This window comes from Erithacus rubecula (genome assembly GCF_903797595.1).
Source record: "Erithacus rubecula genome assembly, chromosome: 8".
Taxonomy (NCBI): Eukaryota; Metazoa; Chordata; class Aves; order Passeriformes; family Muscicapidae; genus Erithacus; species Erithacus rubecula.
The window spans coordinates 19,816,972-19,844,720 of NC_136659.1; the positions used below are offsets into that span (position 1 = coordinate 19,816,972).

The 27,749-nt window shown below is 39.0% G+C and overlaps 1 protein-coding gene across 4 annotated transcripts in view; it reads left to right on the forward strand.

The window, feature by feature from the left end:
- Positions 1-3,101: 3,101 nt before the first annotated feature.
- Positions 3,102-27,749, forward strand: part of GRB14 (growth factor receptor bound protein 14) — a 59,881-nt gene continuing 35,233 nt past the window's right edge. Inside the window, exons 1-2 of one of the 4 annotated variants that reach the window (XR_013775002.1) lie at positions 3,102-3,820; positions 5,431-5,563. Coding sequence is in view for 3 of the 4 variants with exons in the window: in XM_079311837.1 (XP_079167963.1) it covers positions 3,204-3,820; positions 5,431-5,563 (750 nt within the window). In the remaining variant the exon portion in view is untranslated. Of the gene's footprint in view, positions 3,821-5,430; positions 5,564-19,017; positions 19,178-27,749 lie in introns of those variants that run through there. The other 3 variants (XM_079311837.1, XM_079311838.1, XM_079311839.1) reach the window with 3 other exon arrangements.

Here is a 27,749-nt window from a genome sequence, read left to right on the forward strand (position 1 = left end):
GTCAAAGCTGGCAATAAAATCCATCTCTCCACTTAAGTTTCTTACTAAAGCATGCTAAAGTATTCATGCTTTTCAATTGATAAAAAAATCGTAATCCAAACAACAACAGAAAACAAGTGCAAATCTGCTTCTTGATAGTAAGTGCAGAAAAAGATAAGGTAGTCAGGGGAAACACTGCAGTGGCACTGTGCTGTGGTTTGTGCAGTTGTACACTGAGTTTCAGATTGGGCTGAAAAGCAGTTTGGAGAAATGACTTAAAACTGGTAGCACTGCTTCAATTTAATCCCTTGAAATATAATTTAATCCCTTGGAACATTTTCCTTACCTGCAATAAAATATACACATTGTAACGATAATTGTAAACTCAACATTCAATGCAAGCTGTAATCATGGAGAAGACTCCTCACAAAACATTCAACCACAGATACTTTTCAAAGATTTATGTACTACTGCCAGAAGTCAGCTAGTGGTATCTCCACTTGTGGTCACTAGATAAATTTGAATAAACATGAAGTACTTGAGCCCATTTTCAAAGTTATAAATGGGCTTTTGAAATTCTCAAGAAGGAGAAAGAATGCACAACTCATTGTATGAGGATCATTTGTTCAACACATTTTAAGTCCATTGAGATAATAAATACACATAAATTGGGGCATGCCTTTTTTACTTTTTTCTTAGGGTGATCCTCAGCATTACTGCTGGTGCAATTTATTTGAGGGGGCTTTTGGAGAAAATGCATGGAGAGACAAGACATTCCTGTTTGTAGCCTTGCACTGGAAAAAAATAGCTATTTCTGTGGCTTCAATCTAGCACTGGAATAGAAGTAATTTCTTTCTCTACTACTGCAGCTACAACAAAAGATGATGCAAAGGTATGATATAGGTTCTCTTAGAGCAGTGAAACTTTTTGTGGTAAAACAATTATACATTGTGAATATTTTGATAAAAGCAAGGGGGGACGTGTGGAAGGGTGACAAAAAAATCCAACGAAAATCCTGTACAATTTTTGAAGATAATCAGAGGTAGTTTGGATGTTTCAAACCTCCACTTTGTCAGTAATAATTGTGAGTTTACTCTAATTAAAGGCATAATTTTGTTACATTAATCAAGTGTTGTGATTCTAAATAGCATACAGGCTTTTGAGAACTGGAGAGCTTGATTTTCTTGAAGTGGAGTGCATACTGAATAGCTTGAATCTGTTGCAATTTTTCTCAATATATATTTTAATTTTACTTGATAAACACCTGGACCTGATTATGACTAAGAAAGGTAAAATTAAAAGGCGGGGGGAGAAGCCTGCTGAGGGTATTTGGCATTGAAGAATGCACAGAAATTTAGTTTTAGGGAAATGGTAAATCTTTGAACAACTGTGCTGCACAAGCATAGCAATTACCAAAAACCACAGTAGACAGATTAAGTGTACTAATGATGACGAGGAAACCAAGTCACAACAGCTCAACAAATGTTTTGGTGTTGGGTCTTAGCAGAAATCTGCCAGTCTTTTAATATCAACTCTATTAACTGTACTGGGTTTTTACTTGCTCAAAGAAGGAGTTAAAAAAGGTTACACTTGAGCAGATTCTAGGTCAATTGCTATCAGATATCTTTAGCCAAGCTGAGGAAACCATTTTTATTCTTACAGTTGTTGGCAAAGAGAGGCAGTAAGACAGGAGAACCTTCAGTTTTACATTCTCATGCATGCAGCATTTCCAATGCTACATTGGAACAATCACATAGGTACTTCCATTCCTCAGTATTCCCCTGACTGTATTTCCCTCATGCAATGCTGTTTGCAGAGAAAGCACTGACAGCAGCAAGCATCAGGACAAACTATGAGATATTAAAAAAAAAATTAAGTCAATCCGTTTCTTACAATGTGCAAGTGAAATTATAATAGCATTACATATTTATTGATTTCTTTCTAGAAGTGGCATTGTTTCTGTCATGACTAATTAGATTACCACCAAAGATATTTGAAAAAATAAAGTATTTAAGTTATTTGCTATTATTCATTCTAATCGTGTTTTCTATTTGCCTGGCATTTTAAAACAACTACATGACTAAGCCAAAGATACAAAAAAACCCCATGTATATCAGGTTGCAGCTGTGTGACACATTGCACAGAATAGGTGAAAAGTCAAAATATACATATTTTTTTTTGTGGCTGAACATTTAAAATAATTATATCAGCATACAATTGCCACTTGCAGGTTTTTATTTCTTCCTCAGTTTTCTACCTAGAGCACCTATACCAGTTGTCCTGCCTTCTGTTCCTCTGAAGGCAATGAGGTTTTAACATGCCACAGTTATGACTGAGAATCAATTAGCAAAAAACTCCAGTGGTCTGGTCTCTGCAGTTTTGTAAAAGGATAGCTGTTCACAAGCAACGAGCAAATCCAGTCAATTATCTGACGCTGTAAAATTCCTGATATATTTGCCAGACTTTGTATATAAGCATTGCTAATCAACTCAGGCTTCGACTTCTACTGTAACAGAATGAGCTGTTCAGGGGACAAGGAATCCTTCCTTTCATTGAAAATGAATGTCCTGCAAAATCATCTGTGACTCAGCCAAAATGAAAGCTGTGAATATTGCTTCTATGACACAAAAATCTTTCCCCAGAAGTGAAATCTTGGCTTGCGTGTGATGATTTTTTCAGCAGATTCAGAAGAGCAAAGCACTTGCCTCAAACCATTCTTTATTTTTACCAGTCTCACATCTCAGTTACTGCCCCTGCCCATGCCCAAGGACAGTCAGAAGGTTTCTACACGGGGCTGTCTTCACCAGGGGCTTTCAGTTTTTGACTATCAAATTGACTGATTCACACAGTATTACCCACTCTGCTCAGTGCAGTACAGCAAGGGGTATTATTTTACTTTGAAATGGGATGAACGCTGGTAATGACGGCCATGGAGCTGCCCCAGGGGGCTGTGTGTACACGGAGCAGAGCAGGCTGCAGTGGAGCAGCCCGGGCCACGAGGGAACCTTCCCACATCCCGCCGTGCGCCCGCCTGGGGCTGGACGGGCGCGCTGGGCCCAGCCTCCTCACCAGCCGCTTTCCTGGCGCAAGGGAACGGCTCTGTCCCCCGCCTCGGTCATCCCCTGTTTCTCCAAGGCACATCCCTGAATTCCCGATGCACAGGGATGTGTCAGTTCGGTTAATGATTTGCCGGGCGCCGAGTCGCGTGTCGGGCCCGTCCGGCGATGCGCGGCCGGAGCGCGCTGCCCGGCGCGGGCCAGGGGGTCACGGGCCATGCCGGGGCAGCGCTGCCCGCGGTGCCCCCTCAGGCAGAGCGGCGGGGCGGGCAGTGCCCGGGGCCGGGCCCGCTCAGCGCGGCCCCGCCGCCCCCGGCCCCTCCGGGTCACGCCGCGGCCTCGGGTCCCGGGCCCGCGCACCTGCCGGGCCCGCCCCGCTCCGCCGCCCGGCCTGGCGGAGCGGCCCAAGGGCACCGCTCGGCCCCCGCCCGCCCCGCGCCGCTTCCCCGTCGCAGCGCGGAGCCGGCGGCCGCCCGCCCCCGCCGCCGCCCTCGCACGTGTGCCGGGGAAGGCGCTCGGTGCCGCCCGGGCGGCGCTTCCCCCCCGCTCCCCGTCGCCTCCCCCTCCTCCGCAGCGGGAGCGAGAGCAGCCTCCGCCCGGCAGCGCCGGGGCCGCTCGCCGCCGTGCCGCCCCGCCAGGACGTCGCCGCCGCCGATGGCCGCCCCGCTGCCCGGTGCGCCCGGCGCAGGGCGGGCGGCGGAGCCCGCTGGCGGCGGCCCCCGCCGCTGCCCCCGCCCGCCCCCTCGGCCCCCCGGGGGGGACCCGCCGCCCTCGCCCCCCGACAGGTAAGGCCGGAGCCGGAGGCGCCCCGCCGCTGCTCGGGGCCGCCCGCTGCCGTCGGGGGGCGGGCAGCGCCCTGCGGGCGGGACGCGGGGCTGGCGGGGCCGGGGCGCGGCGGCCTGGGGAGGGGGCGAAGCGCGGCGGGGGGCGGCCTGGCTCTGCACCGGCCCGCGCTCCCCCGGAGCTCAAAAGTTGTTTCCCGGCCCTGCAGACACTTTCCGCCGCTGCGGATGCGTGTGTGTCCCACCCCCCACCCCCTTTTTTATTTCTGAGGTTTCTCAGTTTGGGGTGAAAGGAGCCGGCAGTGCCGAGCCTGCTTCGTCAGGGTGAGCCAGTCGCTACTTTATCCTTGCAGTGTCTTTCTCAGAGTGTTGGTGAGAGAAAACCGCTTCACCGGGAGCGGTGCCGCTGTCAGCGGTGTGCACCCGTTTGCTCCCTCTCAGGCTGTTCTTAAAGGCATTGGTCTCTATTCTTAGTAAAGGAGGCTATGAGCTGAGTTTTTCATGAAGCATCTGATGAGTTTTGTTAGACTGAAGTTTACAGAGTCTTAAAATACTGCGTTAAAGGATTTTTTGCTCCTCCTAAAGCAACATATCGCTTTAAATGAATCCTTTTGGTGAGGATTTTCAGTAAGTAAGGTATCTTCATTCTGTGTGGTTACCTTATTCTGATGGTTTCCCCTACTTTGTACTAATTACTTCATGAAATCCGGAATTATAATAAAGAAGGTGATAAAGTAAAATAGTAAGCTTGTAGGCATCAACTCACACGTGTAGAAAACTCATTATGTGTTGGCAGATGCAAATATATCAGGTGCTTTGGGTGCAGGTTTTCAGATGAAATCAAGTAGACAAAGTACTCTTCAATATTTTATGTGAGAAAACATTGCACTGTAAGGTACACAGCAGTCTAAACAACCACATTATTAATGTGATACTTTAAACCAGTGCGTAACTGAGCTCTATGGCAAGTACAGTAGTGATTACCTTCTCTACTCCTGCGAATGCTGCGTGGGGATACTTCTGACACAATCCTGTTTCACCAGACTGCAACAACTGAGACATTTATTTTATGATAGAGCTGCAGAGATGCCAATACAAAACTAACTGAGAACAGAAATGAATGGATTGCTTTGCCCTATTTTCTCTTGTCAGTCACTTCGATTTGATTCTGCTTAAAAAAAGTTTCCATTTGCTTAATATTCTGTTGTGATATACTTGGGAAGTTCTGCTGAGAAGTTTCATGCATCTACTGTTGTAATATGTGTACATAGGGAATGGCATAAACACAGGGACAACAAAATATTTACTAATGTCCTTAGAAGCCAATATAAATATAGCTCTGCTCTTACTCTGCAAAGATTTACGCATGTTCAAACAACTTTATATTCAGAGCTGAATACTTGGATTGCTTTCAAGTAGTGTTAGGCACTGTATGTTAATATATTCAGCCTACTGATTAAATAAAATAACTGCAAAGAAGAAAAGCTAATTGCTGCAACCAGGAAGCATCATGATATTAGTGCCTTAGTAGTTCAAGTATTGTGGTTGGCTATTGCAATTTTAAGAGCAGCTGTTACAATTATTGCTTGGTATTATGTATTCTGTTGAAATAGGAGAAAAAAGAAAGGTGACAGTATTTTGGAGAACCCATCGATTCCAAATCCTTTTCCCGAGCTCTGTTGCTCGCCGTTTGCATCAGTTTTGTCAGCCAGTCTGTTGCCCAAGGCAACTTCAAGAAAAAAGCAGGTAAGATTTATGAATTATTATTTGACAGTTTCTAAATTGGTTAAATGAAAGCTTGAGGAGAAGCTTGGTTACCTATTAAATTATTTGTCTAATAGAGGTGTTCCATATTTCTGTAATTTGGTGAAATTTTCTCTGTAGGTCATCAATGATTGTAGAAAATGAGGTTTTGGAATCTGTGACTTAAGACATGGCTGTTCTTTCACAGAGTCTGTGTGTGGCTCTGCAGATTTTTAGTTGAAGTGGAACCAGGGGCAAACGGTACTTTATGTCCTTAAATGAGTAGTTAATTTCTTTTTTCCCTTCCTCCCCACCTCCAATTACTGTCATCAGTGTTATAGAACAGAGAGTTTTAACAGCCACTGAACAGCTTCTCTGAAGTTCCAATTTTGCCAGGGTAATGGAGAAAACCTAAATTGGTGGGGAGGGAGAAATGCTGTGTACCTGGATATATGTTACGTGCACATGTGTTTATCTGTGTATGGCTGATGTTAATATATTTCCATAAAAACCTTAAACTGTAAGCCAAGGGAAGAGCTGAGTGGGCAGAAAGACCTGGCAGTTCTGTTCAAACACAGAGTTTCCAGTTAATGGAGTTTACTGGTGTCGAAGATCAGTTTCACTCTTTGAAAGCTTACCTGCCTCCTTCTCTCTTCCTGAGACTGGAAAGAGTTCTGACAAGGGACATCTGTCTTATTAAGAGTATTCTCTCCTTCACACTCTCTGGTCTGCATGATCCCTTTTAAAACAGTTTTAAGGGAGATATTGGAGGTGTAAGAACTTAAACTTCTGCCAGTTATTCTGTTTTTAGATTTGCGTGAAGAATATGCCTGGAAGTTGACGTTTCTTGTAGCTGTATTAGCTTTTCTGAAGCCAACCTGCCACAGCTGTTTCTGCAACTGCCAGAGAACTTTGTTAGACAAGTTGTGGCTAGCACTTCTCCTCACTTCTCCAGTGAAAAACATGTATGTGTCTGGGAAACTGTCCTGATTCAATCTTGCCCTATTTTGCATGTACACCATGGTGTCTCTCTGTGAGCTATGGGGTCTTTCTGGACTACTTTTATCACTTTTAGTTCTTCTCCTACAATAGCAATACTGATCTGAAGCATTTCTGGTCAGTGTGCATCTGAATGTTGCTAATGCAATGGGATAAAACTGTTGTAGTCTCATCTTCTTGGTCAAGGTAGAAGTATTGACTGTCTCTGCAGAGGCAGGAAAAACTGAACTGGTAATACTGTCTTTCAGAACAAAAGGACTAAAAGTCACATTTTTTAAAAGATAGTATAAATTAGTCATGTTGCAGACCTAAATTTCAATCATTGTGGTAATCTTTGGACTTGAAAATGGAAAACCTGATTTAAAACACAAAGGTCAACTGCTTTTGTGGCCAGTGATATTTAAGATTACTGACAGGCTTGATCAGTTAAACCAGCCAAGTGTTAGCCTCAGTCTTCCAGAAGTTGAAGTTCCTATCTTCACTGATTTTACTTCTGCTTCTTCATGAAGGTTCACGTGTACTTTTTGTGATGATTTCTGCTTGCAGTCCTTCCATTTCTCCTGTATTTTCCATAAGAATGTAGTGCTCTTTCTGGTAAAAGCAGGAGCAAGAACAACTGGTTTCCTGGCAGAAGTGGTCTAAGATAATGCTGGTGTCCATTGGAGGGTCTGCCCTGTTTTTCAGCTACCAGAAAAATGGAGAGAGATATTCCTGTTACTTTTGTGGAGACATTTCAACAGGACAGTGGTTTCTGTCACCTAGGTGTCTGTTTATGGCCACTGCAGGAGAAATGATACTAGGCCAAGCAGACCATTTGTCAGACTGAGCATGACTGTTGTTGAATTCTTCATCTAAAATTATTAAAGTTAAGGCCAAATGACAACTGTCAAATTAAACTTTTATCTTCGAAATTCAGGTTGAAGTCTTCTAATAAGTTAATAAAATTGCTCAGGTTTAAAAAGAGAGAATACTTAGCAGGTGTGCAAAGAGAACTGAACTAGCTGTGACTTTGACTTCCCACAGGTGGCTGTGGGACTGTGCTTGGAAATATGTTTCCACTCCCTGTCCTTATTCTGTCAACTTTGTAGCAGCTCTGTGTGCAAATACATATCTGTATACAAAAATTTCATGAATATTACTGTTACAGTTTGATAGTTTACTAACTCTTAAGAGAAACCAACTACTCTTAAGAATTTTTTTTTGTGCATGGCGTTGACAGCTGCCAGAATTCTTTCTGTTGCCTCTCTGATGATCTACATATGTTTTCAGTGGTTCTTCTTTTAGATTGCTTGCTTTTGATTTAGTTTCTTTTTCTGCTGTGCTTTTTAAATTTCAAGCATAGGGAAGAAAAATTGCAGAGTGAATTTCTACTTACGTCTTGTAGGTAACTATTATCAAAATGAATGTTTCTCAAAGAGAGAAAAAAAAAAAAAAAAAGCCTCTTCTCTCTTGTTTTTCTCTCCAAAAAAGATTTTCTGCTTCTGTAGAAGAAAGAAGTTGTCATGAATATCTGCTTTTTTATTCATAGCACCTGTGACATCTGAAATCTTTGTACTTCTAAATAGATTAACATTATTTTGAATTCTTGTTTTTCTAAGCTGAAATTCTTACTGTCTTCTGATAATATTTTATCATAAGCCTCTCAAAATGTTGAACATGCTGCTTGAGCAGCATGTTTGTGGGGTTGACTCACTGAAAATAAGTTTATAAAAGCAAATTGGTAAAAGCCACGTAGCAGAGTAGTGATTTGCCTCTGTTCTGGGGAAGTAGTATGTCTATGTCTCTAAATATTATTCAGTCTGTCTCACCAACACAGCTGTCCATCTCTTTTCTCCCCTTGCACTTTGGAAGAGTTTTGTGTTGTATCTTTGAGTCACAGAATCATTAAGTTTGGAGAAGACGTCCAAGATTGTTGGGTCCAACCTTTGACTGAATTAACCATGTTCAATTAACCATAGCACTGAGTGCCATGTCCATTAGTTTCTTGAACACTGCCAGGGATGATGACTCTACCACCTCCCTGGACAGCCTGTTCCAGTGGTTAACAGCCCTTCCACTGCAAAAATTCAGAAAAGCTGGCAGCCCATGGTGCACTCTTCCCTGGGTTGAGAACTGCCAGCATGGCCAGGCCCAGAGAGTGATGGTGAATTGTGCTGCCTCATCCAGTGGATGTTGGGTCACTAGAGGTGTCCCCCAGGGAGGAGTGTTGTGCCTAGTCTTGTTTAACATCTTCACTGATGATCTGAATGAGGAGATTTAGCCTACCATTAACAAATTCAAAGACCATGGGAAGTTGGGTCAGATTTTGATCTGCCCTCTCAGATTTTGTTCTTCTGGAAGGTAGGGAAGCCCTGCAGAGGGACCTGGGCAAGCTGAATTGATGGGCCAGACCAAGAGCCATGAAGTCCAGCATGACCAAGTGCTGGGTCCTGCACCTTGGCCACAGCAGCCCCATGCAGTGCTGCAGGCTGGGGCAGAGGGGCTGGAAAACAGCACAGTGGGAAAGGACCTGGAGGTGCTGGTTGAACACAAGCCAGTGTGTGCCCAGATGGCCAAGAAGGTCAAAGGCATCCTGGCCTGGATCAGGAATAGTGAGGCCACACCTTGAGCGCTGTGTCCAGTTCTGGGCTCCTCACCTCAGAAAAGAACATGGAGATGTGGGAGAGTGTCCAGCCAAGGGCAGGAAGGCTCATGAATGGACTGGAGAATGTGTCTTGTGAGAGTGGCTGAGGGAGCTGGGTTTGTTTAGTCATGAGGAGTCTCAGGAGGGACCTCATTGCCCTCTGCAGCTCCCTGAACAGAGATTGGAGTGAGGTGGGGGCTGGTCTCTTATAGGTGCCTGCAGTGAGAGAACACGTGGAGGTGTTCTTAAGGTGATGGGGGAAATCCAGAATGACTAATTTAATTTTTTTCACTGGTGGTCAGGTATCAGAGTAGGTTGCCCAGGGAGGTAGTGGAGTCACCATCCCTGGAGGTGTTTCAGATGCATCTGCATCTGGTGCTGGGTGAGGCTTTAGTGATTTAGGGGTTACAGTGGTGGTGCTGGGTTGATGGTTGGATTGGATGATTGTAAAGGAATCTTCCAAACCTGATGATTCTCTGATTCTATGGAATGTGTTCAGATAAACTGAATTTCATTTTTCAGGGTGGAAGACTTTTATCTGAATAGACCACAAAAAAACCATCTTTCCCCTCATGTCCAACACAGCATGGTCAGTTTGGTGGATGGTGGGAAATGCTTCCTTCCTCTTAGGAATCAAGCATCTGCTGCTATTGGGTGGAATTCATGAACTCCTAGGGAATATATAATTGTGTCTCAGAGCCTGTGTTCTCTAAGAAATTACAAAGAACTGAAAATGTAAATGTAAAACACTCCACTTCTGTCTTTAATTATGATCAAAATAAATATTACTAGGGAAAAATGTTAATTGTAAGAGAACTTGTTCTGTTCTTGTTGTCTTCGGTCAAATGAACTAAGAGGTTACTGTACCCCTATGGAAGCTTAGTTTTTAATGCTTTCTGAAAAAAAAAGCAACTGAATATTTAGACTACAGTGACAGTTCTTGCCCTGCTCAAGGATAAACCAAAAAATGTTTCATGATAAAAGTAGTTCAAGGTAATTAGTGCCTTGTTTCTTTAAATTAAATTAGAAGTGCAAAAATAAAACTCAAGTAAATCTCAAGGTGAAGAAAATCTGAAATCTTACCTTGCCACTTTTGTCTTTCTTGATATTCTAAACAAGTAGATATTTTTATCATGTAGAATCCAAATATACTCCCACAATGTTCTTTCCAGGAAATCAGTTATATAGAGACTTCAAATACAGGTAATTGTAGTGGAATTAACTTTTTGTATTCAAAAGATTTTAATGTAAAGCTCTTTGACAAAGAAGACCTAACAGGAATTTTATGTTAACGAGCAGATTTTTTAATGTGTGCTGCTCTAAGTTTATGAATAATATTGAGCATTGACTATTGTAACTGGAATATTATTTATTTTTTTACAGCTATAATGCAAGGGAATGTATCTTCTTGAAGTCCCATTCTTCATAACTGCATGTAATTCTACTAGCAGACGTACAGGGCTAAGTCTTTGGTACTTAAATGTTTTCATGACAGATTTTTTGGCTGAAATATATGTTTACTCTTAATTTTGAAAAAAATGCAAAAACAAAAAGTGTTTTTTTTTTTTTTTTTTAAATGCAAGGATTCATAAATTTCTAATCAATTTCCAAGAGTTGAGACATCTCCTCCAACCAAAAGAGGCATTACTGGAACTTACTCTGTAATTCCAGTCTCTGTGTTTCTTATCAGATTTCCTTCCAAGCTGGAGACAGTTGCACATGTCCTCCTTTATCAGTTCTCAAATCTTTTCTTCTTTACAGCCTCTAAAAATATATCTGTTTACCCTATGTCTTTCCCTTAAATTACCCAAAAAAGACTTGGGATTTTAAAGTCAAATTTATAGATTAACACTAAAAACATTTTGTATGGAGCCAACTTAAAGAGCTCAATGAAATCCTGATATAAGGATTTCAAAAATACTTCAGTTGTATTCATTTTTGTGATGTTTCTTTGGTGATCTGCTCCAGTTCCTGTGCTCTGTTCTTTATTTATATGGTGTACCTGCCCACCAAGGAAAGATTGATTGACATTAAAGTAAATTGGAATTATTTAGAGCCCTATAAAAACTTGCTATTTTCTTGCAGGTACCGTTGTACTTTAACCAGTCATCTTAACACTGTGACAGAAAGTCACAGGTTTACATAGGTAAAAATCAGGAGGCAAAGTTGAACAGTTTCTTGTTATAGCCATCAGGAGTATTGCCTGGTTTATACTAGAGGTGTCTTAACACCTGCTGTGTGCGACATCAGCCTGGGGTAACTTCAGAAAAATCACTTATTTGTTTCTTTTTGTATTTTACTTTATCCTCTTTACATTGAGATTAGTTGCTTTCCAACAAACTTCATGTAACCCTCACTGTTTCCTTTCACTTTGTTGCTGTCCAAAAACAACCCAAACAAAGACTGTGAACATTAAGATTGCAAACATTCTAAATCCACAAAAATAGAATGTCCTTTCCCCCTCCCCCCCATTCTACTAGGAAAGAAAACAACAGCACTCTAACTTTTGTAGTTAATAAGGTATTGCCTTTGCAAGCTTGTTGCTTAATTTGTTAACATTGGGAAGGTTTTAGTCTAAGTTTTACAGTTTTTACTTACATAAAATAAATAAAAAAAAACCTAATACTGTCAAATATTTTGGTAAACATTTTGCCAATGTTTGTCAGATTGGAATGGTTTTAACAATCTTTTGGATTTCGATTGTTTTGGATTCATCAGCCTAAAAGTCAAGCTTGTATTTTCTTTTAGGCCAGTTTTCTCCATACAAGAAAATGCCTCTTCTGTGGTATTTGGAAAGTTCTGTTTTGAACAAGAAACCTCTGAGATATTGCAGCAGATCTAATAACTTGTTTAGAAAAACCTCTGTAAATTTGGAAGCATTGATTTTTCCAAAAAGTGAACCTTTAATATTTATCACTTGAATTCTATGTTGGCTACCTGGCATTTTGGCCTGTGATGTCTCTGTGTCAGCTCTAGGTGTCTAGAGCAGATGATGATAAAAACAGTGTCAACTTCTTTGAATGTACAAGAGACTTGTCAGTTAAAGCCTGGTGAAACTGCAGGGAACTTTTTCTCTAATTCTGCTGAGTCACTTCTGATAATTCAGTTTTATTGAATTTGACATTAAAAGATTAAACTCTCATGAATGAATCTTGAAGCCTCATAATTTTCAAAAGGAAATAGATGTGATAGATACTAACACAGTTTTTATTTATAATTGCTCCCAGGCATGGGTGCTTTTATTTAGGATTAGACTGGAGAACTGAAAAGTTTGTGTCATTTTGTAGCTACTCCATACCTGCCATAGACAGATACATGATTAAAGAAATACTTTATTTACAGATCTTTTTCGAGGTTTCTTCTCATTGATGGCATTGTCAGAAGTCAGTATTGTAACAGCAGAACACTACTGGCACCTTGCTTTTACAGACCATTGTTTGAACTGTCTTTGATCAGAACAGATACATGTTCCCCTCTGATTTCCTGGGACACACACTCTAGATTAATCAGAACAGTGTTTAGTAATATTCATAAAATCAGCTCAAGCCTTAAATATTTTTGGGTGGGTTTTTTCCTCCATTTTTTTTCACTCAGTGTTCTTTTCTGGTCTTTTAGAACTCCTGTGGTTCTGTTCTGGTCTCCTTTTGTGGTGTCATTGCCCAGTATTTTAAACACCTGTTTTATATCAGCTACTGCTGCTTTTATATCATAAACAGTTTATAGTTGCATTGAATAAGACTAGGGTAGTCAGCGATTAATAGTTAAATTACTTAAATACTACAGGTTTAGTAAAGTTGACAATTTAGATGATTCTTAAAAAAGGTTTACAATCCCTTTTGAATGAAAAGGTGTGCAATAGAAGGAGAAAATACAAGGTACTTTACCATACATTTTACAGTACTAAAAAGTGTGCAAGCTGATTGAATTTTCATTATTTTATCATTTTAAAACTTTGTTATTCTAGTGTTGGAGTATTAACTAAAGAATGGAGCTCAAACTCAGATTAGTTATTACTAGGAGTTTTGGTGCAGATTTTAGCATATCCTTGGATTGCTGCATTTCTGATGTTCTGAGAGTTATTATCTTTTCAAATAAGAGCTTGAGACTATAGAAACAAGCAGAGGCATATTCCTGTCCTACTTCTATGCATAAATGTTTACACAATAAGTATAATTTAGATTTTATATTAAAAAAATCTCCCATGCTGCCATATAAATACCACTGTTGAACCTGGTCAGTTTTCACCAGGTGGAGTTAACTTGATCATCCGTGTCTTCAATATTTGTGATTGATAAAATAATGTAATACTCTTTATACATTCATATTTTCTTGTATTTGTTTACAATAAATAACTGAGGATTTGTTCTTTCACATAATAATTCCAGACCCACTAATACAGTATGTTTGTTCCCCCCTTATTTTTGCTTCATGCTCTTTTTAACTCTTTGCAGTAGTAATCTGAGTAGTTATACTGTGCCAGTGTAATTAAGAGATCAAGCTAGAGTTATAATGAAAACTGGATCAATTGGAGATGTCACTGTTAGAACAAGAAAAGGACTCCTCATTTTTTTGAGGTTCCTGCTTATATCATGCTTCAATCCCTGCTTTCAATTTCCCTTGCATAAGAAAATGTATAGAAACTGACAATAACCCTGAGATCTCTCACTTTTCTTACCACACCATAGTGGAGGACAACTTATATCTGTGTCTTAACACCTGCAGATCACTTAGATGAGTATCTTTAGGATAGTATTGTCTGTTGGTGCTTGTGTAGCAGGAATGCTGATTGCCAGGCAGTGGAAGGGCATCCTGTTATGGACAATTCTTGCTAATCTCTTTTTGTGTGTGTGTGCAGAGGCACTGACTGATACAACTTCCAGCTGAGGATTTCAAGGCTCAGTTTCCAAACTTTTCTAGCAGTTGATTATTCCCACTAACAAGATGGCACTTGTATTTCTAGCAAGTGGTGAAATTTGGCAGTAATAAGTTGGAGATAACAGTTGACCAATGCTCATGTTCTCCATGTCTTGTCTTCAGCAAATTTAAAGCTACTTTTAAAGGCATTCACACTTCTATGACTGCTTTTGATTTGGGAAGGAACAGAAAGAGAGACTTTCAAGACAGAGTATTTAAGCATGCTTCTCATGTTATAGTGCTGATGGGAGTCACCTCAAATGGGAAGATTTAAAAAAAATGCTAATCAGGCCAACAAAAATCTTTTGAGAAGGGCAGTTGTGGGAGGAGAAATTAAGAGGGAGAAGAAATTAGACCTCTGCTCTAGTAAACGTGAAGTTGCTTTTCTCCTGTTTCAGTCACAGAACATTCATTTGCAGCTAATCAGCTCATCTTTTAGCCCAATAGTGTACATGATATGTAATACTTAAGTCTCAAGAGGGAAACATATATTGGTTATCTTAGAGGTGTGCCTGTGCTTCTAATTAGGATACTGATGAGGTGTTCCTGCCTGTTTCTGATATGCTTATACTGCATACTGGTAGGTCTGTCTTCTAGCTTCTTTGCTTGATATTATATCCACAGGAAATCAATATACACTAGATTGTCCTGTGGTCTGAATGGGATTTTTTAATTACTGCATTCTTGGGATATAAATAGCCTTTTTTTTATTAGTTATGTTATGATAACTCCTGTTACTGATTACATTAAGACTTGGTGTTTATGAACAGCTGCAAGCTCTTGGTAATGGCACAGAAATGGTATCAGCTGTTGAGAAACAGGCTGGAAGTTTGCAAGAATTTATTCTCCTAATTACTAGAATTTGCTGCTATGTAGTGAGAGGGAAGCCCATGCAATACAAGGGTTTTCTTAAATAACTCAGCTGACTGAATTTCAGTGTGCTTTTCTATCAGGCTTGAACCTATTGATTGCAAAAATAGCTGAAAGAAAAGCTTAGCAAGGAGCATGTGCAACAATGCTCTGAGATCCCCCAAGATTGTGAGGAAAAATTGGTGAGGATGGAAAACTGTATTATGTTCCTTGTGGCTTGAACTTCTTTGTGAATTTCCGAGGTGCATTGAAATGTTTATATTTCTGTACAGGTAATACAGCCTGTTTTAGTGCAACTGCATCTGCATCAGTCCTTATTGACCCTCCAAGAGAGTGTACTGTATGCTCTGAGTTAAGACCTATTAGATTCCTATGTGTAATGGACTATATGAGTAGAAAACAACAACTCAATCACTTTGAAACATCTCTTTTTTGGGGTGGTTTTAAAGTAAGTAGTTATTTGTCAAGTGTATGTAAATGTGCCTGTGCAAAAATCACCCTCCTTGTGTTTCTATGGTCACACATTAAAGGGCTCTTTTGGTAAAGAGACAAAGTGACTGTGCCAGGCAGACAGGAGTACTCACCAGGAAGGGCACATAGCACCACAAATAAATTACCTGATTTGTATTGGTTTTGTGTAATCAACTTCTGCCTTAGCTCAAAGACAAGTACAAAAAATAGCATCAAAATTTTTTATAAACCTTACTGTATTTATATTATCTACATTGATTTTTCATCTGCAGAAGCAAAAGCTGAATCTGATTTGCTCTTGTTACCTATAAATGCTCACATTCCTGCATTATATCTGGCAGAGCTAGGAATAGATCAGCTCTTGTGACTCCATATTCAGTGCCTTAAGGACATCACTGACCTTCCTCTTCTAGCAGGATATCTCTATTCCATATGTTCTTATAAAACCCTTATTGGAGTTACTAATTTACTAAGGGCAGTTCAATTCTTGCCCACTCCATTTAGTCACACTTTTTAAAGTGGCAAGAAGTAGAAGTGGTTTATATTTTGAAGTATCTAAAAAGTATCTGCACAATGTTTTCACAACTGTATCTGGTAGCTTAGTGACAAAAATAGGAGTGAAAAGCTGCATAAACATAGTCATTTCACAGACCTCTTAAGCAAGTGAGCTGGATCTGATTTCCTTCCTGTCCACCAGCACCAGCAAAATTCCTTGCAAACCTGCCATGCACAAGTAAAATCTTTTATATATAGGAAAGAAAAAGGTGGTTATATATATTTCCTTGAAGGCATAATTGGCTTTCAAAACCTTCTGTATCTCACATTTATCAATAGAACTCCTCCTGACTTTCACATGGTGAAGTGATTCTGCAAGGCTTGCACTTATTTTATTCAATTTATTTTCTTTAGTGTGTATTTGTGAAATTTAGGAAAAGAAAATATTCCATAATGTTATTTTGGTGCAACCATGCTTACTTTCACTAGTAAACATAAATTACTGTGGTATTTTTATTTAGAACCTAATAATTATTTGAATATTGGATTTTTATTACCAAGTCAAATACAACACTTAAGTTTTTGGTTACTTTCTGAGTGGGTCTGGTCGGAAAAGATACAAATAATTTCAATGAAGAAAATAAGCCTTTGTTTCACCTTGCAGACAAACGGGTGAATTTTATTCATAGAGCAAAAAGCTGTACATGCTTTCAAGAGCCTTCAGTACCCGGGGGTAAGGAAGAATGGCTTGGGTTATTTTTGTTTCTTTCCTGTAAAGTCACTAATGCAATGCTGCAAGTTTTACAGTCGTTATTACCCAAACATTTTTTCATAAGATCCAAGGGAAAAAAAGCAGAGGGAGTTTTTTGTCCTGATGCTGCAAATACATGCATGTCTAATATTCCTTGAATATAGTGCCTGTGGGATCAGGCACTGGTACCACAAGTTTTTTTCTGAGTCTTACAACAAAATTTCGGAGCTGCGTTGTAGAATTTTGAAAACGTGCTCCCATAGGAAATAAAAACTGTGTGCCTGAAAGGTAAAAACCTAATTGCAAACACTTGACATTTATCATAGCTATCTCTAGTAGAAAAGGATGTTAATTCCAAATGTTACATAAGTAGCACTCTAAACTTGATCTCAGAAATACTTTTTTATTTTATCAAAACAGTTATAAAGATTTTGGACTGGAATTGGACAAAAAATAGAACGAAATAAATACCTTAAACTCAAAAAATTAGTTGCTATGGATCTCTTGCTGCTATAAACTGAATGTAAAAGGAGTCAAAGTTAAAAGTGAACCTTTATTATGAGGCACGGAAATGGTTATTTGATAATAACACCGTATTTTAATTGTTTTATGGTTTTATTAGAAGCTGTTGTTTTAAAGCAACAACAAGGATCAAATGTCTGTCTCTAAAGAAATTCTCTTTGTGACTTGGCATCAATTTCTGATCAGTTTTTTTCCATCCTGTATGTCTTAATCAAGGACAACAGGTTGTGAAATTTTAAAAAAATATTTATCCTTACTTCCTATTCCTTGGCAGTATTTTATTACTTTTTGAGAGCTGCTGGTAAAATGCCAATGCAATGCAGGTTTTAGTTTTTGGAGTGAGCTGTATTTTTTGTATTTACGGTGTTTGCTCCTCTTTTTCATCAACAGACCTTACTTCAGTACTACTGATTTTAGGAGCTGAGGAAGGTGATTTAGCATGAAAAGAGATGCCTTGAATCCGTAGATTCTGAAGTATCTCACTGGTGCCAGAGACTTGTTATATATTTGCCACCTGTAAAACTCAAATCAGAAAATCACATGAAATAAAATTATTTTTAACTTGGCATTGTAGTTTCTTACGTCTTGGAGATGAGGTTCTTTTCTAGATACTTTGGGATTACTACAAAGTGTGCTCATTTCCAGTTACTGAGGGAAAGAAAAAATCCTATAAATATGATCTAGTGAAATTTAGTGTGGTTTATTGTAATATTTACCAAGTCATTCCTGAATATTTCTAGGACCCATACATCAAATGTACGATCAATAATGCACTTGCAGTGACTGCCTATAAAATACAGTAGCCTGTGTATCTGACATGTTATTGTTCAAGATAACATGCATACTTAATACAAATAAGTTTTAAAAATGTCTGCAATGTTCAGCTATGATAAGCAATGTTTCTGATGAGAACTGCGTGGTCAAGAGTTATGAAAGAAATATCCAATATCACAGTTCTAACATCTGTTTAATAATATGGTTTTCAACAGGAATATTGCTTAGTCATGCTGCATAAAAGCAGAAAAAAAAATCTGCTATTAAGTGCATTATGAGACCTTTAAAAAGGTTATAGCTTGCCTTATTGTTGTTTAAGCATTACAAAAGGTTACCTTTTTTGACAAAGTAGGAAAGAAAAAACCCAGATTTCCTTTGTCAAACCATGTTAATGAAAGCAGATTTTTTATGCAGATATTTGATACATAAAATAATTATCTGAATGGGGGTGCAAAGACTTGGGTTCATAAAACAGTCTTAAATTTCACTCCTTGTAACATTCTATGTACCAGCTTTTCAGGCCTTGGTTGCATTGGAAATACAGTAATTGCATTACTTTAAGTAAAAGGGATGTTTTCTTCTGCTTTGAATAATGGTAGTTAAGAATCATGTAATTAAACTACATGGATTCATTAAATGTATTCTTATGCTCAGTTACTTTTCTGAACTCTGAGATCAGAAACACTGAAGAATATTTTGTTTCCCTGGAAAAAGCCAGAGGAAAAGCCCCAAGACTGTAACCACTCAGTGTGAAGTGTTAGAATGCAGTCTTTAATGATTTGGTTTTGTTTTGACAGTAAAGACAAAGCTCTGAGTGATAGAAATGCATGTTGTTCTGCTTATTTTTATAGCCAGAGATAGTGTGGGCATTTCCAAGGACAGAACAAAAGTTTTCAAGCTCTTTGGTTGGTTGATTTCTAGTTTGTCCTACCCCAGTGTGTTCTGTCATTGGCTTTGACTAGATCTGAATTCACATAAATGGAATGACATTTACTAGAGCCTTAGTATTTTCTTTGTGCTGACTCTCCAGTATATAGGTTATGAGGGACTAGGTTTCAAGAAATATTGCTAACTACTTTGTTCTGCTTCATGTTATCACCTGGATGAAGGTTGGCAGGTTCTCTGAAAAGCAGACATGAGTTTGTCTTCCAGAAGAGTAACATTGCCTGCAGTTGTGCCAATAACTCTGCAGAAAAGGGTATGGCATTTAAATCAGTCTTTTAATTCTGACATTAGTATGGGTTGATAACAATGCTTAAACATGGCTATATTTATTTTTTCACTTTAAAAAATTTTCTCTAATTTAATAATAATGTTTCTTTTCTGATAAATGTAGGAATTTTTTATTTCATTATGTGCTTATAAATATATATGCTTAAATAATTGATTTTTTTTTACTGGTGCTCTTTTCTCTACTATAATTCTATTACTATGATTTTGTATTTTGTGCAGAAAATTATTTTTCTCACAGATTAATTTAGTATTCAAAGTGTCATGATTGCATTAAAATATGCCTGTGTTGGAGGCTGTGATACTGTTCCTGACAGAGGATTACTGGAGTCTGCTTCCTCAGGTTTTGCATCAGCCTTAAACACTGTGTGCTCTTTCCTGACCTTTTCTTGCTAATGCCTTAATAGTGGATGGCCCATCGTGTATTTTGGGAACCAGGGTGACACTGTTCAGTGTTTTTCCATAGCCACTGTAGCTTGCCTTTTTTTTTGTTATCTCAGTAAAAAGTGTAAGCAGTGCAAAATGATAACATCTGTGTGCACTAGGATTGCCTAGTGTAACTCAATGCATTGGGGGTATCTGTGAAGTTAAAAATACTCACGGAAATGAAGCACAGAAATAACACTCTCTGCTGAGCCAGATATATTAATTGATGAGAAGTTATTTCAAACAAGCTGTAAGTTATTAATTAGTTCGATTTATTTTGTAAATGTGTAGATATTTTTCAAAACCTCATTGCTGCATAATGTGCTTGACTCATTGTTAATAGACTCTTCTGTTACTCAGTGGCTTTTAATGTACCAGCGTTGTGAAAAATGAAAGTTCACTGAAATATTACTACAGTATTAAATGGTTCTCATGAGCAGTTTATGTGGAATACAGCATATATTTATGGCATTAGTCCTGTGGGTCTACAGAAGTATATAAACACATTAATTTTACTGATTTGGATATTCATTTATATTATTTCTTTGTTTGAGTTGGAGGTGGACCCTGTGAATATACAGTTTTATTGGGGTTGATTGGTACAGACTAGATTATGCTGTTGTTTTAACAACATGATAATATACTATTTTTCTGGTATAGTAACTTTAACATCTAGATACATGCAAGATGTATTCTTTACACAGTGTTATCTAACAATTTGCAATATCTCTGTTACACTTCTCAAAAATACTCTTTTAAAAATTGTGGTTTAACTTCTCAGCTCTCACCCTCTCAATCCTGTGGTTATCTCCCAGTCTTCACTTCCTCCCCCAAACACCCCTTGAGAGCTCAAATCTTCAGTTGTCATAGTTTACTTGTATCTTTTCTTTTTGTCGGGGTTTTGTTAGTTTTATGTTAGGAGAGGAAGGTCTTTGTTCTTGCAGTGTGGAGTTGTGTTAGCCTCCTCTGGTATGCACACAGCAGTACTTGGTGCTGTGTGGGAGGGGAGAGGTGTAACTTTGCTCAGTCTAGCATTTAGAAGGCTGGGAATCTCATTTTTAACTGTAGTGTGTATTTCAATGGATTGTTTTCTTTTTTTTTTATTTCTTTTTTTTTTATTTGGTTTTTGGTTTTTTTTTAGTGTTGAAGGATAATCATTCTCCAAGAAAATACAAGTTTTTTGACAAATTCACAGTAAAATAATTTCCTGCACATTCTCTCTCAGGCTTTTTTTTCCATGCTGTTATCAAATTAGCTGCCAACAGTTATTGGCTTTCCTTCTCTTTATCTATGCACTTTGTAAGCCCAAAATAAAATTAATGGAAGCAGTAGGAGGAAGCAGCATAGGGTGTTGCCTTAGGTAGGTAGCTACTGGGTTGCACACTGTTTCAAAAAATTCGTGAAGGCATGTGTCCTCAATGAGGTCTCACTGTGTGCCAAATTTAATAGGCTTGTTAAGGCTTGTGATGGTTGTATCTATGCATGTAGAATTCCTTCTGAAAGTATCTTTTCTCTCAGCAGAAGGGACTTTGTTTTTTCTGCAGCAATATCTTAATAAGTAGAATACTGGAGGAAGGGAAGGCAGGAAGGTAGGCAGGAAAGAGCCTTGCTGGTAAGGGGTGCCATATGTGCATGTATAAATTTGTTAATATTTCTCATGGACATTAGAACCTTTGACTTAAAGTTCAATTTCTACTTTTTGTTGCACTTGAAGGACCTAAAAAAGCAGGATTTTTACATTAAGACTGCAAAGTCAAGAGAAACATTAGCTCATGAAATACTGTTTTAGAGTATCATTACAATCATTACAAATAATTATTTCTTAAATTCATGGAATAGGGAATTGTGTAAGAAGTCTAGTTTAATCACAATACCGCAAAACTTGCAAGTCTTTCTTTTTCCATCTCACAAAAGGTAAAATTTTGCATTGTCAATGTGCTAATTTAAGTGTTCTGACAACTTTTTGAACACATAGATTTTTCTCATTTTCATTCAAAATGTCTAGTATACTTTGTCCAAATTTATTTTATACTTCATGTTTTAAAGTCTGATGCAAAGTACTTATCACAGTTGATGTGTTTTATTCTTAAGTAATATATTTTTAACTAAAGCTGTCGGGCCTTGTTTAGGTTCCAAGGGGTCTTGTAACACAGATGGGAAAATTACATGCTTAATGAATGTGGGGAATTATGTATATTGAGTGCTATCACAGCCAGATTTGTAGTATGTCTAGACTAGACATGTACTTAATCCAACTCAGAGTAAATGTTTTTATCTTTTGTATGAATAACTTAATACTGCTCTAAAAGTACTTAAAAAATTAGACTTGAAAGGTTGTAATGCATTCAAGACATTACAGTCAAAGACCAAAGATTTCTTCAATCTAAACACTCACAGGTCTATTGGATTTGTTACATGGTGAGTAAAAGACTTAGGCACCTGATGTTGTATATAAGGTGTATAAACAGAGAATTGTATTTTTTTTTCTAGTGTAGCTCACTAGGTCAGATGATGTTAAAAAAACATTATGTATATAGTCAATATGTATTGACTGAATAATTTCCAGCAGTTCTTGAAGAGATTGTATAGTGTCTTTTGAATGGAAGAAGTGCTGATCAGAGAACGAAGATATGATTTTAGATATGCTCAAATCTAGGACTGGTGTAAGCATGCAAATTTCAAGATGCTCTTGCATATTTATTCCATCTATTTTTCTAGTCCAAAATCCCATGCTGCTTTAATCAACACTTATCCCTCCCCCAAGGAAAAATGGTCACTTAAGCCAAATTGTACTGAGAATTAGTAATGTCTGTCTGCAAGGCTAAGAGCATGAAAGTAATTTTTCAGTTTTGCATTTGGATCCCTGAGAGGAAAGGCCAGTGTGCTAATCCAGGAATTTTACATAAGGCACTGTAAGTGACATGATAATGGTGTCATTAAATGGATACCTTTTATAAAATTACTGGATGCAGACCAAGCATTCATGTATGAAAAATCTCTTCATAAGGACAGTTTGAAAAATAGTAATTTAAAAATGCATAAACAATACCAGTGCCCTTTTTTTCATACAGTAATAGAAATAAATGAAATACAGTAATAAATAATATAATCCAACACCGGGTTGGATGGGGTTTTGAGAAATTTGGTCTAGTGGAAGATGTCCCTGTCCATGGCAGAGGGATTGGAACCAGATGATCTTTAAGGTCCTTTCCAAGCCAAGCCTTTCTTGGATTCTTTGATTCTATAATACAGTAATAAAATGTTCCTATAATACAGTCCTATAAGGACAGCATCCTGCAAAGTTCTGAACACAGTTGAGATGTGTCTTAAGAGATGGAGAGAGTGGGAGATGGACCTGAGTAGGCTTTTAAAGGCTTAAGGAGCAGTGGTCAGAAAAACTGTGGTGGTTGAGGTGAAATTTTTGAATTTAAAGTCCCTATTCAAAATGGAATATTTTCTTAAGTGAATTCTTGATAAATCTGAGGGAAGGGAATGGGCATAAGGACAGGTGAATCATTAGGATGGGTGTGACTGGAAATTCAGTACAGAATTATGTGTTAGACATAAATTACTAGGATAAAACATCACAATAGGCTACTTCTTTATCTGCAGAGTTTGTTACAAATTGAATAAAGGTTTTGAGCCAGAAGAAGAATTGAGGAAGTTTGAGAAGGAGGAATGTATATGGGAATGGGAAGAGACCCAAACTGAATTCAGAAGAATGGTAATGTGTTTTTTGAAAGGAGTTTATGATTAAGATTATTAGAAGGCCAAGGATGTAGGCTTACAGAAAGATCTTGATATCTTTGTGTATCTAAAATGTTTATTTGGGGAGATGTGGAATTCCTGCTTTTTTCTAATACATAAAACTTTGTGAAACTAGCTTTACAATTATGTATCTCAGGTCCTTGTTTGAGGGAGCATGCAACTGTAATGTTAGCTCTGGAAGGATTTATCAGTTGACTAAAATTCAGTCTTCTGTTGTACAGTACTTGGAGATACTAAGTTACCTGCTTGTGACATGAGGAGAGGCTAGTGATTCCATGGTGGATGATAGGGAAGAAGGAGGGTGGCAGACCAGCATTTTCTGTCATTGTGGAAGAACTCTGCTTAGATCCAGGGACTATTTAGGAGAGAGCTACTGACAAAGCCTCCTCCAGGGAAGATATTACAGCACTCATCCCCTTCCTTATGATGTAGGCCAAATAAATCTAGATCTGAAACGATTCTTAAAAAGAATTCTACTAATTTTTTCACTGAATATGTACTCCTTAAACTCAAGCAGGCACCTAAAAGTAGATTCTGGTACAGCCATCATATATATTGGTTGACCAGTCATAGTTCCTGCTTTGACTAGCATGAAACCAGTAACTGCTTCTATTGTGTACAGAAATGATCCCACATGTATAAATGAAATCAAAAAGGGACTAACTTTAGCAGTCTCTATGGTTCAGGTGCAGGCAGAGAAAGGGAGATTTTTTTCTATCTTTTGGGATTCCAGTCTCTACAAGCAATCACATTTTCCAGAGTATTTTGTGCACAAAATCATCAGTGGTCTTGAAATTTAAAATGAAAAGCATCATGCTGCATAGTAACCATGACAGGTAGATAGAGATGTATGTGTGTATGTGCCCATGAGAGGGTGAGTATTAAGTGCACAGAGCTTTAAAAAGTCTTTTAAAATCTCGGTGGCTTAATGCACTTGGCCATTGCTTGTCCTTTTTATAGTTTGACAAGGTTTTGTGATATAATTAATGTTGCACTTCATCTCTTCTCTCTTGAACAGATCTTTGATATTTTTTTTTTCAATTTCTTCTTGCTTTCTTTGAACATCTAACATTCTTCATACAGTAACCAAGGAAATTGGCAGTGTTTAGTGCCCTACTCTGCTCATAATCCTCTTCTGTGGGCAGAAATCCTTTGGGAAAAAAAACAGTTTTTTCATCAATTGAAGAAAGTGCTTGGCCATTTTCTAGCTCTAGTACTTTAGTCTCCTCTTGAATAAATTAGGCTTCAAGAAGTCAGAATTTGACCTTCAGACAGTGTTATCTGGCCTTGAAGTATATCGATAGCTATTTCTGCTAAAGTAAACCACATACTGATTATGCTGCATTGCTGTATGTGAAGGGAGATACTCAACAAATGGCACATGAGGTATTGGTGTGTCTTATGCAAAAAATCAAATTTCCCTTACTACATGTTTGTTACATGTTGCTTTCAACATGCATAAGCCAGTGTCTAAAAAATTAGAAAATTTTCTTTACTTTTGATAAACTGAAGCTGCATCAGTGAATGCAAAGAATACTTGTCACATTGAACCAAGGAATTATTCATATTTAGACATGCTTTCTTCCTCATTTTCATGCAGTTGCTATAGGTACTGCCCATACCCCTTCTTCTTCACTCCTTGCTTTTCTGCCTGTTGGTCACGAACAGGGGCAAGACCAGCCCAACAGAACAAGAACCTAAAGGACCTTAAGGATGTAAAGAAGTTACGACTGTTTGATCTTCTATTTGGTTTGCATGGTAAGGTTTTGGTAACAGGGGGAGGGGGCTCTACACAGGTGGCTTCTGTGAGAAGCTTCTAGAAAGTTCCCTCTATGTCCAGTAGAGACAATGCTTAACATATTTAAGAGTGGAAAAAAAGGTTGCCGTGCAACTGCTGCAGAAAAAAGAGAGAACATGTGAGAGGAACAGCCCTGCAGACATCATGGTCAGTGGAGTAGAGGGAAGAGGTGCTCCAGGCACTGGAGCAGAGATTCCCCCATAGCCCATGGTGCTCAAATGGTGGGACAGCTGTGCCCATGTGGGACCATGGGGGTGTGGAGATCCACCTGCACACTGCTGGAGGCCCCACACCACAGCAGGTGAATGCCTGAGGAAGGCTGTGATGCCTGTGGAAAGCACACAGTGCACAGGCTCTGCCAAGACCTGTGGATTTGTGAGAAGAGCCCATGTGGAGCAAGTGCAGAGTGTGGGGAGTCCTCCCCCTGAGGAGGCAGGAGCAGCAGAGACAAAGTGTGATGTAATGGCTGCAACCTGTGTTCCTTGTCCTACTGTACCTCTGGCTGGGAAGAGGTAGAGAAAATCAGGAGTGAAGTTGAACTTGGGCAGATGGAAGGGGTGAGGAAAGGTCATTTCAGATTAATTGCCTTTCTGTGATTGATAATAAAACTGGTTTCCCCAAGTAGAGTCTGTTTTGTCTCCAATGGTAATTAGTGAGTGAGTGGTCTCCCCATCCTTATTTCAACCCACAAGCTTTTTAATGTTTTCTCTCGTCTGTCCAGCTGAGGAGGGAACTGATAGGGTGGCTTTGGTGGGCACCAGTGTCTAGACAATGTCAACCCACCACAGATCAAAATGCCCCAACCGATAAAATTCTGTTGTACGTGGGAAATTTTAGCCCAGTTCCAGTCTGTGTAAATATCTTACACTGGTAGTGACTTCCTAAAATTTCTGTTTTGATGTTGCCTATATTCAGTTGCTTTCAACTCTTTATTTATGTTTACATTATTTCAAGGCAACCAGCTTTTCACAGTTTAAAGTAGTTATATAAGACCAGATTTACTCTGCTGCAGTACAGTTTATAATGGGTGCCTTGGGAACAATACAAAGGCAGTTGAATCAAACTTCAAGGTACACTGTCCAAGAATAGACATCCACCTTCTTCACCCAGAGTTGACAGGCTCTTGGCATGTATCTTATATTTCATCACAGTTCTCGTATTTCATCTCCTTTTTGTGTTTCTGGGAGATGCAAATGGCTGTCTTGGACAGCTGACCAATATGATCACCAAAACTCATGCTTGGGCATCAAAAATGATAGCTTGGAGAGACACCTTTGATTCCTTTGTTTCCCATGATTTGCATGTCCCTGCAGTTGCAACTTCTTGCAGTTGGTGTTTTTGATGACACCACTAAAATTCATATGAAGGACCGAGACCTGGGAGGAGGTGTTCAGGTGAAGCCCTTAATGCTTTTTCTTTATTTTCTACTAGAATCCTTCCCCTCTCCTGCCCCCTCCCCCCCACTCTCCCCCATTTTTTAGTGCATTCCAATTTCTTCACAGTCTTTTTATCACTCGTGTTGCCTATTGTATCATTTCTACTGACTACTTGTGCCCTAACACAGTGTTGTGCTCTTTTTTGGACCACTGGGACTGCTTTTCTGAGCTAGTCATTCCTGTTCTCTGAGAGGTTAGCAGTTAAATGATATCTGGACAGAAAAGCAACTGGAGCCCTCAGCTTGTATTAGCCTGAAAGCCAGGCTAATAGCCCATCATAGTCATCAGCTGCATATGCAAGCCCTCAGTGTTGTCATTTTTCCTTGGTCCTGTAGATTGTAACTTGTTGGATTGGTTCTGTCTCTGTCTTTTTGGGTATCCTGTTTGACAAGATTTGTGGGATGATCATAACATAAATAAAATGCATACATTTATGGTAATATGAACGTGGCTTGTGTGTGGGCAAGCGAAGCAGGAGCCAGACAACCCAGCAGACCTCTGAATGTAGGGTATCACAACAAGCATCGAGATGGGAAATGTGCTGCTGGCTTCTCAGCTTTTCTGTGTGACTGAAGACTGCTCAGTCTACGTATCTCATTTTCATTTTAGAACAAATGATTAGAGGCAAAAATTATCAAAACAGACTAAAATTTCTGAAATTATCACCCCTTTTAACTACATCCTCCACTTATTATCTTCCTATTTCACTTTGTTATCTTGTTTTAGTCTGCTGCACTTGGTGGGTATTACATTTTTGCCAACAGTTACTGGGGCTGGTTTCCATGCCCAGATGCCCCTCATATTTTTTTCTGTGTCTTTAGGCGTTTGGATTTGCCATCAAAAGCTGCTGACAAATCTGTAATATCACAACACTGAATAGTTGAAGGTTTTACGTGGTTTGAGTAGACTTACTAGCTTTACTGGAGGATTTAATCTTTATTTGGATTTTATGCTTTGTCCAGAGGGAACAATGCTATGTGAATAAAAAAAAAGGTTCAGAAGTGCTGAGAACTAAAATGTTCTGTCAGAATATCTATCCTACAACAGGTAAACCTTGCTCTTATATTACACTGATGACTAGAAACAGATAGCCAGGGATGACATTACTGAAC